General features: G+C 38.1%; 1 protein-coding gene across 1 annotated transcript in view; it reads left to right on the top strand.

Moving 5' to 3' along the window:
* Positions 1 to 16180, top strand: part of IL6ST (interleukin 6 cytokine family signal transducer) — a 70408-nt gene extending 54228 nt beyond the window's left edge. Inside the window, exons 11-16 of the mRNA XM_038402465.2 lie at positions 1078 to 1179; positions 2890 to 3036; positions 4757 to 4897; positions 5704 to 5800; positions 7754 to 7835; positions 8694 to 16180. Coding sequence (XP_038258393.1) covers positions 1078 to 1179; positions 2890 to 3036; positions 4757 to 4897; positions 5704 to 5800; positions 7754 to 7835; positions 8694 to 9425 — 1301 coding nt within the window. The 3' untranslated portion in view covers positions 9426 to 16180. The remainder of the gene's footprint in view (positions 1 to 1077; positions 1180 to 2889; positions 3037 to 4756; positions 4898 to 5703; positions 5801 to 7753; positions 7836 to 8693) is intronic.
* The last annotated feature ends 1754 nt before the right edge of the window (positions 16181 to 17934 follow it).

Raw genomic sequence — 17934 nt, 5'->3', positions numbered from 1 at the left:
CTTATAAAACAGAGAAGGTAACCAATAAGAAATAGAAAATGTGCCGAATTGTAAACGGCATGCTGCCGCTGGTGGCTAATGCTCAGTGGGTGTCTGCTGCAGGACATAAGTACCAGGTGGATCTTTTGCAGGCATTTAAAACTGCTGAAAAACCTCAATTTTTTTTTAAACAAGTTAAAAATTACCACATGATAATATGAATGTTGGTATAATCTTGTGTACTGGCAACTCAGAATAAAACTGCGTGTAAATCGTAGGGTTTGCTGTAGCTCATGAAAGCTTATGCTCAAATAAATTGGTTAGTCTCTAAGGTGCCACAAGTACTTCTTTTCTTTTTAAGAAGGGAACTGTAGCTTTGAAAGGCACACCGTCAGGTTAAGACTTCACAAAAAAAACATGTTATATTATCTGGTATTATTAAATAATGAAAGAACTTTAAAATCTAACTTGTCTACTGCCTGTTCTCATTGTTTTACTCTGGCAATTCAGTTGGCTTGGACAGTGAAACTAGACTTGGTATCCAGTTTCACGTCCAGGTTTTCAGCGGTAGCACAATCGTTGTTCAGTAGCACAATCCTGTATACAACAGTTGCAGGGAAATAGCTTGTGCTTCTTTTTATAAATTCATTGACATACATTTTGTTTAATTAATTTTTTAAATTTTTGGACCTGAACTATCTAATTGACCCTCTAACTAGTCTCTTTTTGAATGATTGATTGGCAATACTTTAGAAAAAAGAAAAGAAGTACTTGTGGCACCTTAGAGACTAACAAATTTATTTGAGCATAAGCTTTCGTGAGCTACAGCTCACTTCATCGGGAAGCTCACGAAAGCTTATGCTCAAATAAATTTGTTAGTCTCTAAGATGCCACAAGTACTCCTTTTCTTTTTGTGAATACAGACTAACACGGCTGCTACTCTGAAACCTGTCACTTTAGAAAAAGAAATTCAACTGTGTTTCCAGGTGTAAGGTACATTGATAAACTGTTTACCAAAACTGAAGTAAAAGAACTAAATATTTCATTTTAACTGAAATCTTCACTAAAACAATGTTTTTCTTACAATTCTTGTATTAGGAGATATAAAGCCATTCAAGTGTTATTTGATAACTGTTTATCCATTGTATACTAATGGTCAAGGAAATGGACAATCTACAAAGGCATATCTTCAGCAAAGCAGTAAGTACAAAATACACATCTTATTTCAACTGATCTTTCTTGCTAACATAACATAGTCATAGAAGTGGGAGAGAGACCTACTTGGTCATGTCGCCCATCTCCATGCACATGCAGGACTTTCCCCTATTGTACACTTCTTATATTAATGGCTTTCTCCTGTCTGTAGTTTTCAAATGACTTTACTGCTTTCCTTGGGAAACAGTTCCCCGTCTTAATATCAGGAGGTATTTCTTGATATTCAGCTTAAACTTTCCCTTTCTAACTTCATTCCAGTGTTTCTTGTAATACCCACATTGCCCTAAAAGGTTTTCCTCAGCATTTCCACTCTTCATGTTGTACTCCCATTATTCCTTAGGCAAGTTGCATTGTCTCATTCATTATACATCATTCTCTCCAGGTTCCTAATAATTTATGGTGATCTGAATCTGAGCTCCCTTCAATTTATCGATATCTTTCTAGTAATAAGGTGTCCAGAACGAAAAGCAGTATTCCCAATAGAGCTGTATAGAGGGGGGCTTTCACATGCTTGCTGCATGACATGCCTTTGCATATACAACTCACAATTGCATTGATCTTCTTGGTTGGCACATCAGTGGTAAATTCATGTCCAAACTTGTCTATTATTGGTCCTAAACCTATCAGCTTCCCATATTTTTCTTTCCCATTAAATATGTATGGATTTTTGAATCACTCTTTCACAGATACTAGTTTGCAGTTGTCCACAGTGAATGCTTTCTACCCACGTTTCTATTCTTATCTCTAGATCCTTTTGGTTTCTTTCACCATTTCTCTTTACTTGCAGCTAATAGCAATAGTCTTCAAATTTCATTAAAGCATTTACCACCTCCTAGATCTTTAAAAATGATAAATAAAATCTTTAAAGTTGATAAATAGCAGATCCTTTTGATACTTCACACATCCGTGCACCACATGAACTCAGATTTGTCTGAAGTGTGGTTAAACAGAAGACATTATACTTTTTCCATGCTTATTTGAATTGAGTGTAAGACTTCATGAGACATTATCAACAAATGTTTTATTACTGAAGTACAAATATCAGCCATTTTCCTTTTACCCATTCCATAACAAAAAAGGTACTAAGTTTCTTTGGCAAGATCTACTTGTGTTAACTTCTGAGACAATTTAAAGTGAGACAATTCCCATTCTCCCCTCTTCTCCCCCCCCCCATATTTTTAGAGTGTTATTTTTGCAAAGGATAAAAGTTAAAAATTATTATGCTGCTATTGCCAAGATCTTTCCTCTTTAATTTTGTTTTAAGATTAGTACTATCCTTGCATCTATCAAACATCCGGTACTTCCCCGGTCTTCTAAAGTTCATCAGTTGAACAAAGTTTATATACGAATCCACTTTGTCTGGATCCACTGATTTGTTTGTGTTTTACATTTTCCAAGTAATTCCTTACTTCTTTTTATAAGAATTATGTTAAGGTATTACTCGTATCCTAATTGTTCAAAATGTGTTGCTTTATTTTTCATGTAGAAGTCAGATTTTTAGAGAAATTTGCTGTACAAATATTTTTGTATTTTCTGGAAGTGAAATAAGTGACTTTGCGGATAACATCTTCAAGATATTATTCTACTAAAATGTTTGAGCATGGTTTTATGTAGAGTTAAAATATGTTGTCCATTAACATACTGCTTTTCCTAACAGGACTATAATGTACTCTTAATTGTGGTCTTCTTTTATAGTGCCTGCAAAAGGACCCACTGTTCAGACAAAAAAAGTAGGAAAAGCTGAAGCCGTTTTAGTATGGAAACCTCTTGCAGTGGATGAGCAAAATGGGTTTATCAGATATTACACTATATTATACAGAACTATTGGTGGCAATGAAACAGGTAACAAAGGCCAGATAATACCAGTTGTTAGTATTAAAATGTATTTCTTTGAATATTAACTTTCTGAAATATTGAGTTACTGACTACTGCACAAGGCAAGATAGAGAATTATGTGCACCTAGGAGCAGTCTCACCAGATCGAACTGTAAGTGCTTATGTTGGGGATTTTTTTTTTTAAGTGAGAAACCTTTTACAGAGAGAAAGTAAATTTGGTTCTGCATTGGATCCCCTGTAGCTTAGTTACATTTGAGACCAGAAGTGTCCCTGATAAGAGTACCAAGTGTCTGGTTCAGAACATGTCATACAATGAGATTTAAGGAGCTCAATTTATTTAGTTTATCAAAGAAAATTGAGAGGTGACTTGATCCTAGTCTTTATTGTCTACATGTGGAAAAGACCTTTGGTACTAGAGAACTATTTTATCCAGCAGACAAAGGTACAACAAGATGAAACTAAACACATTCAAAGTGAAAATAAGGTGCACACATAACAGTAAGGATAATTAACCCTTGGAACAAAAGTGGTTTCTCCATTGCCTTGGAGTCTTTAAATCGTAACTGTATGCATTTCTAAAAGAAATGCTCTTGTTCAATCACAAATTATTGGGCTTTATACAGGAATTGCTAGGTAAGATTCGGTGGCATGTGTTAAGCAGGAGGTCCCACTAAATGATCAGATTGACCCCTCTCCATTTAATAGATTTTAAGGCTGTCACTATAGACCTACACTTGTTTAAATGTCTATTGAACCTTATGGCATATGGGTAATTAGAAGAGTTGTTATCCACAACATCATTACTAACCTCTAAAATTCTGTCTCATGATCTCTTTTATAGCTACTTATTATTAAGGCTGTGATTTAGTCACAGCAGTCACGGATTCCGTGACTTCTTCCGCTTCAGCTGTCAGGGCTAGAGGCGGGACTGTGCACCCGTGCCCTGTAATTGGGGCTGGATGGCTGGAACCAAGACCCTGCAGGGTTGTGTGCCCCTGTCCAGCAGCTGCAGTCAGCTGCGGAGAGGGAGCTGTGCACTCCCTGGGGCTGCGCCCGTGGCTTCTGCCAGGAGCTGCAGCTGGGACCATGTGTCCCTGTCCTGCAGCTGCAACAGGGGCCGTGTATCCCCCTCGCGGCTTCCAAGGGCCATGCACTCCTCCCACCCCTGTCCCGCAGCTGCGGCCGGCTCTGGAGCGAGGGCTGTGCAGCCCCTGTGGCTGTGTCCCCTGCTGCGACTGCTGTATCTGGGACTGTCAGTTTCCCCTCCCCCCCATGAAACCCCATTCCTCCCCCCTACTTAGCCCTGCGCCTGGTTATTTTTAGTAAAGTCACAGACAAGTTACGGGCTCCATGAATTTTTGTTTATTGCCCGTGACTTGTCCATGACTTTTACTAAAAATAACTGTGACAAAATCTTAGCCTTACTTATTACATATTTTAATTTCTTTTCAATGCCTTTATGGAAGATAAGATTTAATGATGGGAGTTAGGCATTTAGATACACACTTTTGCATGTGGAATATAGAAAAAGATTTCAGTAATTTTTGTCGTACAAAATCTAGCCTTTGAGTCCATTTTCAATACTATGGAAGTGTGTAACTTCCCATTTAATTATATCTTGGATACTTTGTTCCCATACGTGTATATGTAGTAGTGTTTTAGTATAACATGTTTGTGGATATTAAACAGGTTGTACCAGATAACTATATAAACCTTTCTCTTCTAGCTGTGAATGTGGACCCTTCCAAAACAGAATATACCCTCTCCTCCTTATCCAGTGACACTTTATACATGGTGAAGATGGAGGCACATACAGACGAAGGAGGGACAAGTGGTCCTGTATTTACATTTACTACACAAAAGTTTGGTAAGAAGTGATCACATAAAATGTATAGGGACTCATTTTAAAACAGATTAGTCATGCAATTGCTCTCTTATTTTATGCACACAATTTCTTTCTTTCTTCTAGTAATGCCTAAGGCCCCAAACCTATACAGCTTCTTTGTACAATGAGTTCTACAGACATACAGTAAAGGGCATTCTTCCCTAAATGTTCTGTGTTCATAATTTAAAATAATATGTAACAAATGGGGCGCTGAGAAGAGGAGAGGATCACATAAGAGTAATGCAAGTTTTTTGTTGTTTTTTTTTTTTCATAGACTAGCTGTGTGTACAGTTTTGTAGGTATAGTGTCCTTTTCTGTTGAAGGCAGATGGTTGGATCTGTGACTTAAAAGTCAAGTACTGCTTTCTTAGGTGCTTTTAAATATGTTATGAACTCTTCTAAACTGCAACTGAAGATTCTCCCCAAATGTCAGACTCACTTCACTGCTATATTGCTCTATGTTCCTGTAATGAGAAGGTGCTGAAAGTGGGATTTCTTTGTTACCCCTACTCATGTAAGTTCATAGTTCTTGTAATGTATGCAGGGATGATACAATAAGCAAAATTAGCTAAGAATGTTGGCTATAAAAAGACTCACTGAGACTTTAAAGAACAAAATAGATCATATTTCAGTTCAATTCTACTAGGGTATAATCTTGTAAGCTTTATGGCTCATGACAAGGCAACACTGTTTGTACTAGTCTGTTTTTTCCTTTTGGAATGATTGTCAGAGAAAGTTCTGCTGAGCACCTTTTCAAAAAACTAAAATTGCTTTTTTTCCCTTTTTTAGGAAAAGGAGAAATAGAAGCCATAGTTGTACCTGTGTGTCTGGCATTCCTGTTGTCCATCCTTCTGGGAGTATTGTTCTGCTTTAACAAACGGGACTTGTAAGTACATATAGCATGTATTTCTATCACATGTTACTATATCTAAGCATGACAGTGTAATTTACATATCATGGGCCTGAGTCTCATCTCTCACTGATTTGTCTGTGAGAAACTCCTTTGAAGTAAGTAAAGCTGCACCATATTAAAACAGGTTTGGGAGGAGGGCAGGAATTGGTTCCGTGTTCCTCTTAAAGATATGGAGACTTTTGCTATAACAATGCTGTAATAATACTTCAAAGAGCTCTTTTGAAAAGATTGTTCAAGCCTATTAACTGAACGTGATAGGGAATTCTTGCTTTGCCTTGCTAGTTCTTGATTTTCAGTATAAACTGAAATTTTTGATCGCCTGAGTTTCATATGGTTAATACACCATTAAGGAATTCTTTACATCCCACCAAAAAAACCCTATATTTCACAGTCTGTGTAATAAAATGAGTTAAGTAACGTAAGCCAGCTTTTTTTGAATGGGGAGGCAAAGGCACCACACCACTGGAAGATGTCTCCCTCTCTCTTCCTTGCAGCTTTTTCTGTCTTGTCTTTTATCTCTTTCAGAAACTCTGCTCCAAGTAGTAGCTGCTGGGATAGACACTGACTTTCTGAGTTCCCTGGGGGTGCTAGACTCCCTGCTCAATTCCAGGCCCTGTCCCTCCCCCACCCCACCTCTTCATGCCCTGTTCTGCCCCCTCTCCCAAGCACACCCCGCCCTCGTTTCGCCTCTTTCTGCCCCCATTCCTCCTTCTCCCCCCCCCAGTGCCTCCTGCCAGCTGCTGAAAAGCTGATCCTTGGTGGGCAGGAGGCGCTGCGGGTAAGGGAGAGGAGCTGATCGGCAGAGCCTGCCAGTGGGTGCTGAGCACCCACTTTTTTTTTTTTTTTCCTGTGGGTGCTCCAGCCCCAGAGCACCTGCGGAGTCAGCACCTATGGCTGCTGGCACGTTGCCTTTGGCTGGGGAAATATATAAACTGTCTCTATGCCTGGTCACTTGGCTAAAGAGTACCCTTCAAATATCCCCAACAAAATTAATTTTTTTCATAATGGGGCTCTACCAATCTACCTTTACTTGTCCCTCCTAGAGCTGCCTCTTAATGGGTCTTAGCTGAAAGACTATCTGGCAATGCCTGTTAACTAAAGCTATTTTCTTGTCAGGGCATATTTTCCTCCCTTTCTTTAGCAAAGAGGTTTAAACAGCTAGGAACAGCCATCACATTGTATTATATAACTGTTTTAATAATTGATGGTCTTTACAAATTACTGGGTTTTGATAGCTGGTTATGTTTAAGGAGCTTGTCGCAATTTCATCAGGAAAAATGTCATGAACCAGTTTCAGTTGGATTGTCTTTAAATGTGTGTGCATTTTTTCTATATTTTTTTCAATTTATTTATATTTTTAATTGCAAAGTCTGTCTAGACATTTGTGACACTCCTCACCATGGCACCAGAGTACCTCTGTCAGCATGGTCCATATATGTGTTTAAAAAAAAAAAAAAACACAGAGCCAAATATGTATACTTTTTCCAGTATATTGAGTACTCATCCAGTGAGATTTAACTGTCACTTTGTGCCTTCAAAAGTGCTATAGATTTATTTTATGGCTTCTCCCAAACCCCCACTGTTCTGTTTTTTGCTTTTGTTCATCTTCTTTTATGTGGGTTGGGGAGCCCCAAATAGAAATGTCACAAAACTAGGCTATAAAGCAAATCTTCTCAAGTTCCAGTGAAATGAAGTGGCAGTGAGCATGAAGTGTTCTAGGTACGACTTTGCAAATGAGCACACCAGACGTCAAATGTGACAGGACAAAATCGGCATCTGTAACACTTCTGTCAAATATTTTAAAAGACCAGTAATTGTACATTAAGAAAATAAAGCACAACTGTAACCATGTTTGCAAATGTTGAGGGTTCAAGAAATGTATTTTCCTTTTTTTTTTTTTTTTTTTTTTTTTAAATCCTCTTGTAGAATTAAAAAGCATATCTGGCCTAATGTTCCTGATCCTTCCAAAAGTAACATTGCTCAGTGGTCCCCTCAAACTCCAACTAAGGTAAGAGTGAATCCTTATGATAGTACATAAAATACCTTAAGAATAAACTGACCAGTAGGAGCCCTCTAAATGGATATCCAAAGAGAACTTGGATGTTCAACCTGTTAATCCTGAGATATAGGAGGAAAATTTTATTTGAGTACCATCAATGTGTTCAGCATTAGGCTGATACAGTCCCTGTCACAAGGAGCTCATAACCTAAATTGGATTCTGTTAATATGGGGCTAATTTTAAGTTTCGTAGGTTTAAGGTTCAGGGCTTGATTCTTCTCTCACTTCCCCAAATGTGTAAATCATGAGCAACTACGTGGAAATCAATAGAATTATTAGGGAGTTGAGAATTGGAAATATAATGAAATATAAATACAGAGAGAGGGGTACAGCAGATATTCGCATCTGTGTGTGGAGTGGCAACAAGCTGGCATGCTGCATAGTAGTGGAGGAGGGGAAATTCTGATCAAGAAACCAGGACAAATTTTCTAATGAAAATTGCTATTAGATATTTAATATGCAGGTAGAGGAGCTAGCATTTCTGTTGTAAGGCCTTAATCTGAAATATTTCTGCAGGATGCAATGCATGGTGCTCAATTTATTCTCAGTATCACAGAAAAGTAAGGGTTTGGGTAGACCCTTCATGAAACTCTGGCTTCAGGGAGTCTGTGTACTTAAGACTTTTTGATACTTGGAAATGTAAACCACATTTTCCATCTTACGGCAAATACTCAAGAGGAACTGCCAAATTCTGCAGTGAGCAGAACCTGTGGGAGTCTCAAAGAGCATAAAGAATAGAAAGTGAGACGCCGTGACTCTTTTTCCCTCGTAGGCAACACCTAATTTCTTTTTTTTTCTTTTCTTTCAGCATAATTTTAGTTCCAAAGATCAGATGTATCCAGAAGGCAACTTTACTGATGTAAGCGTGGTTGAAATAGAAGCAGATGACAAGAAATCTTTTTCAGAGCAGGATCTAAAACCCTTCAACTTGCTTAAAAAGGAAAAAAGTACTTCAGAGGGGCATAGCAGTGGTATTGGAGGATCCTCATGCATGTCTTCTCCTAGGCAAAGTGTTTCCGACAGTGATGAGAGTGAATCTGCACAAAACACTTCAAGCACTGTACAGTATTCAACTGTAGTACTCAATGGCTACAGAGACCAAATTCCTTCTGTTCAAGTCTTTTCAAGGTCTGAATCCACCCAGCCGCTGCTAGATTCAGAAGAGAAACCAGAAGATAATCCCGGAGGAGGTGAAAGTGCAACTCTAAGGCAGCAGTATTTCAAACAAAATAGTAGTCAGGATGAAACCAATACAGATGGGTCACATTTTGAAAGAGCAAAGCAAGTTACTCCTCCAATAAACGAGGAGGATCTTGTTGGACTTGCACAACTACAGATATCAGGTCACAGTTCACAGCTGTGTGGCTCTGGGCAAGAGAAAAATAAACCTGAATCTGCTTTGGCAGATGTGTTAAGCCCAAGTACCGAGGGACAGATTCTGAGACTGGAAACGATGGGGATAAACACAGCAACAGTTGATGAGATACCAAAAAGTTACATGCCACAAACTGTAAGGCAAGGGGGTTATATGCCCCAGTGAAAGGAGAGAGACTGGCTCTGTTAGGCCTTCACTAGTGCCTGATCCATTTCTTTTTCCCCTGTGTATCTGATGAGTTAAGCTAAGTATTTTTATCTGATTTCAGATAAAAATATTCAAATTCATTTAGTGAAGAGAATTTGATGGAGGGTACACGAGTACTATATTTCATTGGGATATTTCCAGTCCAGAATTACTGGAGGTCCTCCTCCTATAAGCACTACATAGATTCTCTTATTTGTCTGAATAATTGAACAGGCCTTTGTGCTGCCTTGCAGTTTTGTTTGTCTTTATAATGTCACATTTAAACTTGATGGATTGAAAGTAGCAAGTTTTATTTTGTTACATAGGCCAAGGGGCATCTAAGAGAAAAATACGAGGAGCCTTCTGGCTGTGCATGATATTAAGATGCCTACTTTGGATAAGCTTGATTTAGACCAGAATTGTTCCTCCAAAGGGAAAAAATGAAAGTACAGTATTCTATATTTTTAAAAAGTTATCCAGTGACCAAACAATTTCGGCCCACCTTCATCCCTTACTAACTCTGTTGACTTCAGCGGAGATACAGAAGGGATGAATTTGGCCAATATTTCTAATGTAATCGCATCAGACTAATGTCTCAAAGTATTTTAGGCCTCATATAAAGAACTGTAAAACAAAGGACTGAAGTACTTGTCACAAATTGCAATCAAAATGCCATCACTGCTTAACTCCCTATGAATGCTAGTGTAGTCATCAGTATTCTGCGCCTCTCTCTATATATATATACACACACACACATTTATATAAACTCACCCATATATAGAAACTAGACATTAAAACTGCCGACCTTGTAATCTGGCCAAATGCATGGCAATTAAAGTTTCATATTTAGCATTAAAAACTTTGAAGGAAAATGTAGGTAAGAAAAACTCCCCTGTAGGCGAATTGAAGTGTTTATTTAAAAATGAATATCTTTTTATCTCAAATCACTGACTAACCATACCATATATCTTTGTTTTAGAATTCGCCCATTTACCATACAAGGTTTGGGCAGGGAAAGGCAAGAAGTAATAAAATGTAATATTCTAAAATGAATTAGCATGTGTAGGTTTAGCTTTTACAAATGTTTTAGAAAAAAAAGTACTACTTCCTTTTTGCTGTGCTGCCAATACTGGGATTCTATGATGTCCTTGCTACAGTGTAATGAGCTCACTGAAACCAAAAGTGGCATAAGGAAAACCATACCTTGCTGTAGTAAGGCACTGATATTGCTGATACTTCGAGAAAAATCTAGAACCCTGAACTTGGAAGTTGACAGGTAAAACATCCTTCCATTTTTCATTATGAGCCTGTAAGCAAAATATTTAGATCCTGCTGCTACAATTCTTGACACCTACCTCTTTTCTATTCTTCTCCTTTACAATTCTCTCATCCTAGAGAGGATACAGTTCCTGAAGACAACAATCCTTGATATCCTTTCTTACAGATCTTGTTACTCAGATAAAGATTTTTTTTTTTAAGTTTTCCCAGATGCCATCCGATCAGCTTTACAACGTTATCTTCTTGTAACTATATCTGAACCTAGTCCATTTAGTTTTTCAGTCTGGTATTAATAAGTCATGCTCGTCTCTAATCTTTGATTCTCAGGTAATTCAGAAACACTAAAGGCTGTGTTTGGAAAAATAAAACCTCATTTCATATTTAACAAAATAGTTATTTTTTCACAAGATCTCTGTACATAAAGATTCATCTTCCTGTAGGTCCTCAAATGCAGTGGTTCCCAACTGTGGCCCATATACCACTGGTCTGCAGAGTACTTGCTGGTGGGATGTGGAGGGCTATAGTTCTAACTTTGCTCTTCTCCATCTGCTAACTCATGTTGAAGGGCAAGTTTAAATTACCTAACTCTCCATGTAAGTAGTTGCTGTCATTGACACAGGCGGGAAAGTTACACAGTAATGTTAATGAGAGTGTTGACATGGTCCATGAGAGTCTCTTGAAGATGCATTCCACACTGTGGAAACTTTAAAACATCTGTACTAGGATATCTGGAAAACCTTTTGTTTTATTCATTTAGTGCTGCAAAATTCCTTGTCCTACTGACATGTTTTTCTCAGTAATAATGTATCATATCTTTGGTACCCAGAAATTTAAGGGTTGCTGTATTGCTGTTGCAACACACTTTCTGATTTTGTTTTTCAGAAACTCCTCCATAACATTTCAATTGGTTGGTCTGCCCATCTTGAATTTTTTTTTTCTGGGGACAAGGACCCAACAGCATCCAACAAGCCTTTAGAGCTCCCCAGATGATGTAAATCTGCAATATGAATCATAGTACTCCAAAGGCCAAACTGTACCCCTTTACTAGAATACATCTTTGTAGCACATAAATTAGAATTTAGGAATTAATTTCTTCATCTGATATGTGTAGAAGAATGGCCATTTCAAAGGGTCCTGTGAAGCTTGCAATTGAAGCTGTATATTCTGTTTTGAGGGTTTCCCTAGATAAAGTTCATGTAGGCCAAAAAAATGGATCAGACAAACCCTTAAAGTGTGTGTGTGTGTTAAGAGCCTCAGCATCCACATTCTTAATGCTGCAGCCTTTGTGCTCTTACCCCATTAACTTCTACTGAGACTTAACCAATTAGGTTGCTGGTTTCTGATTTTCACAAACATTAGTGTTTAGGTTTCAGAGTAGCAGCCGTGTTAGTCTGCAGCCACAGAAAGAAAAGGAGGACTTTTGGCACCTTAGAGACTAACAAGCTTTAAGATTATGCTCAAATAAATTTGTTATTCTCTAAGGTGCCACAAGACCTCCTTTTCTTTTTACTAGTGTTTAGAGATCTGAGTGTTTTCAGATACAGTTTTAGGAGCTCTTTCCTCAAGCCAGTGATACAGGCTCTTTATTTCATAGCACATAAAGTATTTTTGAAGGATGAGAGTGGACGACCATTTACTCTTAACATTTCAATCATGCTCTGATTTATGTAAATGGAAGCCATTTCACACTCATTGTTTTAAATCCCAGATCACCTCCCGCCAAAATTAAATGTAATCTCAGAAGAAAAGAGAATCCCATTTTTAAGAGGAGCACCCAGCAATGATAGTTCTGAACCTAGTACTAGTGGTATCTTATATTCAGCATTACTACAGATTAATAGTAGTTGTCTGCTATTGTGCGAAAGACACACACACCCCTGCCCCCAGGAACAAATAGTTCTCATTACTATTTAAATTTTAGTATTTAGACTGATGCAGAAGATAGAAATAAAAGGAAAAGGTAGTAAATCCACATTTATGTAGATGAACTCATTATAAAATTAACAGGTAAAAGCAATGAGCAGTTACAGCCTGTCCATGACATTTTTGTCTGTGCCAAAATTGTACACTGTGCAGTGTTCAGCTTTTGACCTGAAATAGTTAACTTTAATTTTGTACTTCTAAGTCTGGAAAATACCCTTACACTTAATTTTATATCGGACACTGTATCTTGCAAGCAGTTTTTAAATGTGGATGTGAATTAACAGTCTACCTAGTCTTCTGACTATTACTATACACACAAAGGCAGACTTTTTTTTTATTATTGTGCACTTTAAGAAAAAATAAAGGCATTATTAAAATAAAACTACACTTAACAATGACATTGCTGTGTGCCCATTTTGATTAATTGCCTAGACTGGCATGCCTCAGATGGGAAAGTAGACTGGCATGCCTCAGATGGGAAAGTAGAAACTTTGTAAAGTATGTTATTTGTTCAAAGCAGGGAACATGGAGAGTTAAGAATAAGCATCTTTTGTGCACAAGCACACTTCAAATGTCTGTGTGATGCAAATTAGCTAGTTGCTTGTCTCTTTATTCCTACAACTATAAATGTTTTTTTAATACCATACTATAATTAACCATGGCTTGGTAATATTCTGTCCGGCTGCAGCTGGGATCTGTTGGAGATCCTTTATGTCTAAATAGTCAACCCAGACAAAGCCCCAATCCTTGGCAGTGGCCAAGGATTGCAAGGCACAGCCTGGGGGCAGCAAAGCAGAAGTGACTTTAAGCCACCTTTTTGTTCCTCAGAATTGGGCTGACTGTGCACCATGCTAGGTGCCTGGCTTAGATTACAGCAGCCTGAGGATCACACTAAGGTTATTGTCAAGGGTGGCTGGGGATTCCTTATTTTGGCATTTGGGAGAGGGTTGGCACAAGGTTGATTATATGAGTAATTCAGCACCAGGGAACCCCACTGCAGTTTGCGTGGAAGTGAGTCTCCTATGGCTGGGTTTAGAATCCTTCTGCACCAGCAGCGCAGCTGAGGATTGAAACCTAAATCAGCTTTTGGTGTGTGAATATCATGTGCCTGCTGCTGAAAGCCCTCTTGTTGACTTCAGTAATAGCTGTCATGCAGCTCTTTGGGGGTACAAAGCCCAAATCATTGTCTATGTTCTTATATCATTCACATCATTGCAGTGCTTGAACCCTATTGACTCAACCGAAAATAGTTTCCCAAGCTCTTTATGGTCCATTGAGACCTGACAGAACATGTGATGCTCTCCCTCGTTTCTAGTTATTTAATTGCATTAAAAAAGGCTAAAGTAAATTTTCTGATATTATTTTTCCATATAATCAGTTGCTACCATTGGGACTGTCTGCCATGTGAACCCTGTTCCTCCCAATCTCTTTGCTAAAATGTGCTCCTTCCTAACGGGCAAACATTTTGACAAACTTGTCTTAACCATTTATGTCTAACTTTACTACTGCACCAAAAGTAAATTTGACACTAAAAATGCTGCTATTTCAGTTTTCATTGGCTATAACAGGGATCGGCAACCTTTGGCACGCACCCATGCCGCTTCCCGCAGTCCCCATTGGCCTTGAACAGTGAACGCGGCCAGTGGGAGCCGTGATCAGCTGAACCTGCGGACGCTGCAGGTAAACAAACCGTCCCAGCCCACCAGCGGATTTCCCTGACGGGCCGCGTACCAAAGGTTGCCGATCCCTGGGCTATAATAGACTTGCAATTCATTTTAAATATAGCAAAATGCATTGCTGAAGTTTCTATTGTAGGCATCATCCCATTTCAATTAAGGGCCAAACAGAAACTTAACATTTTCTCATAAACTTGGTTCATGAAACAGAAAACTGCACTTTGTGGAGTGTGGGGGAGGGGTGAGAAGAGTTTTTGAAGCCAGGGACTCCTGAGACTCTTGATTCATAAATCTTGACTATGCGCTCAAAAAAATAAAATAAGTAGAAAAGGTGAAGCTATTGTTCTACAAGCCTATTCTCAATATTTGCTTCCTCATTTATCATTGCTTTTGCACACTAAACCATTCTTTAAGGGAAAGCAAGGATTCTACATTTTCATTATATTGAATCTAATCTAAAAATAATTTAAACATGTCTGTTCTTGAGAAGCTGATACTATGTGAGGGCCCAATCCCAAAGGGTGCTGAGCCTCGTCTCCTGTTGACTTTAGCGTCCGCTGTTACCAACACAGCAGAGAGCTCCTCAACGTGGAGCCCTTAGCAATTTCACATTTGCTTTAAAGAGATCTTTGCAAGTAAGGAATGCAATAAAAGCCTCAATACTTTAGAAACACATTTCTTCTGCAATGGATTGAAAACAAGTAGATAACACTAGAGCTGTGATAATGATAATGAGTAGAACAATTTGACTTCCATCTTGTTTTATGGACTTAGATGTCTTCCAGGCAGTGCATTACTTGTAATGGTTACATTTTTTTGTTGACCATTACAAACTTATTGGCTTTTAAAGCAGTAAATGAGGAGCCTTTGCTATTTGGTTTCAGATCACACCTCTTTTTTTGTCTTTTCGGTGTCAAAACTTATTCCTTAAGGGGACACTATCAAAGTGCAACTTAGTGGGGTTTTTTTGTTTTTGTTTTAAGTAGTAGTATAAATAGTAACAGGTGCTACACCTACCCGTCAAAACTTTGCAGTTACATTTTCCTATTTATAAAATATTTTCCTGAATGTGTGAAAAAATGCAATAAAAGGGGAAACTGTGAACCTGAGCATGAAAAGTATTATTTTTTCCACTCTTGTGCTCTTCATTGTTCAAAATCAAATGATTTTTTAAAGGTTATTCCTTTTAGCATGTTGTCTGCCCTCTGACAGGTAGATAGGAAGGGAGTGCTTTTCAAATCTAGGTGTGAAAGCACACACAGTACTTTTGCTTCTCTATACTCAGTGCAGTAAAAATTTAGCATAAAATATTGATATAGCAATGAGTTACTAAGTAACAAACTGGCTGTAATATTTTCTTATTGGGTTCCAGAGGCAAGACTACTAAATATTAAATACTGTTGGGTGATTATATGGGCATCTAGACAACCTCAGGCATAGGTCACAGACACTTTCTTGTTAATGAAAATGTCCAGTACAATTTCAAGACATCTGTAACATTTGACGGTGAATGTAAATACCAAATGGAATTTAATACTGTTTATATATTCAGAGTAATTATGGCTTGCAAAACTAATATTGATTTGTATGCCAGCTCTCAATAATTCACATTTAACCAGAATTTAAACTCATAAGAGCTGCTTAAGCCTCCTCTGTATAGCAACATGCTGAAATCACATTCCAGTATTAATCCCTTTGCAAGCTACTGCATGTTTATTGTTATATAAGTGTTGTGAATTGTGCTGTCAACAATTTTTATTGTAACTTTGAATGTCTGTCTCCTCTTTTCTGTATTGTACCTGAACGTTGCTTTTCTATAACTAATATTTTATAAAGTAAAAAAAAAAAAATCCCAAACCTGCCATTACTCTGTGTTTGCATTTGTCAGTGTTGTCCTAAGATTAACTTTATGTATTGACATTGAAGACAAAGCAGTTTGAACTTTTTTTTTGGCTTTCTACAGTTGTTATGCAACTATTGCATCTTGGCCACTGTATCCATAGGCTAAAATCAAAAGAACTTTCCAGAGGTGAAGATGTCTTTTTAACATGAGATTGAGCAAAAGCATGCGAGTATATATTGGAGCACTGGCTATACTGGTGGGTACTGAATTCTTTTCTAGTTGCTTATGTCATGCCTTTTACCACTCTGGTACTATGTGACGATGGCAACTGGTCTGTGAGACAGTGTAGCATAGTGGAAAGAGTCATGGGCTGGGAGTCAGAAAACCTGTGTTGTATTTGTGGATTTGCTGTTGACTAGATGTGACACTGTGGGGGCAAGTCGCATAATAAACTAGGTATGGTCAGGAAAGAATATGCCATTGTCTGATAGTTAGCAGAGAATTTGTTGAAAGTTTGAGGATAGAGTTCCGGGCAGCGTCGTTTGTGACTAAGTTTAGTGGGAGTAAAGATGTCAAAATCAGGCCTTTACTGGAAGGCTACAACCCTGATTGAGTAATACAGACAGATATGCTTATTTTCCAGCATGTTGGGCTTCCCCATGGAGGAATTATAATAGTCCATGTAAAATCTAACTTGTTCTGATCTACATGCAATGCATCCTCAGCCAAATTGTGTTCTGACACTTGACTTCGTGTATGACCAACGATGTGGTGGGGTGCAAATGGCTGTCATTTAGGACAGTGTGTGGCCTATTGAGAGAGTGCAATAAAGTGGAGCAGGAAAAAAAATGAAAAGCTGAAATTGTACTTCTAACAGCGTTGAGGATGTATGTAAAATACCTGGAATGGGAGTGAGTATAAAGAGCTGAGGAGTGTAGCTCTTTATACAGATACAGAGGAGAATATATTGAACACTACTAACGAGGAAATAACTTATTCATAAAATTCTGCTCTTAAAAAGTTAGACCCAGTGTTCATGTGCTAAAACTTTTACCCATTTGTTCTGCATTTACTGTACCCTCCCTGCAAATGAAGTGATGGGGACACAGAAAGCAGACTAAAAAGCCATTTGCTGTGCAATCACAGTTACAGCACTTGGAACTGTAAAATTTATGCATGGAATATCACAGGCTTAAGACTTCCTTAAATTACCTGCCCACTAAGAATTTGGGACTAAATAGATAATTCTTTGTGGCTGCAATTCTGTTGACTTTTCAAGACTGATCAAATCTCAGCATACCAGGGCTTGCCTTCCTTAGACATCTTTTTCTGCTTCAGGGGGGAACCCTCTTACGTTAAGATAAAACCTAAAATAATGTATTTTACTATGGTAGTGTCTATTGCCATGGCAGGTAGACATTTTGCTTTATATATCATGCGAATGGAAACTAGGGGCAGACGAAAAAGCAATGGATCAAATTAGAGGCAAAATAAATATATCTTAAGACTTAGTTAACATGGGGAATGTAATCTAAAGAGTCTATATGAAGAGAGATTGTAGCTAACATATGTGACTGGGACAAAGGGAGTCTGGGTGCTCCTAGCTATGCCATCAACTTGATGTGTGACTTTCTGTAAATCACTTAAACTTTCTACACCCCAGTTCCTTCATCTGTAAAAGGGGATGTCCCTTACTTTCTATGTTGAGATTAAAATCATTGTTTGCAAAGCATTTGGTGATCCTCAGACAAAAGGTGCTGTCAGTGGC

The sequence above is a fragment of the Dermochelys coriacea genome, chromosome 5 (assembly GCF_009764565.3).
Source record: "Dermochelys coriacea isolate rDerCor1 chromosome 5, rDerCor1.pri.v4, whole genome shotgun sequence".
In the NCBI taxonomy this organism is placed as follows: domain Eukaryota; kingdom Metazoa; phylum Chordata; order Testudines; family Dermochelyidae; genus Dermochelys; species Dermochelys coriacea.
Note: the sequence above shows the minus strand (reverse complement) of the source record. Positions and strands in the feature narration are given on the sequence as shown.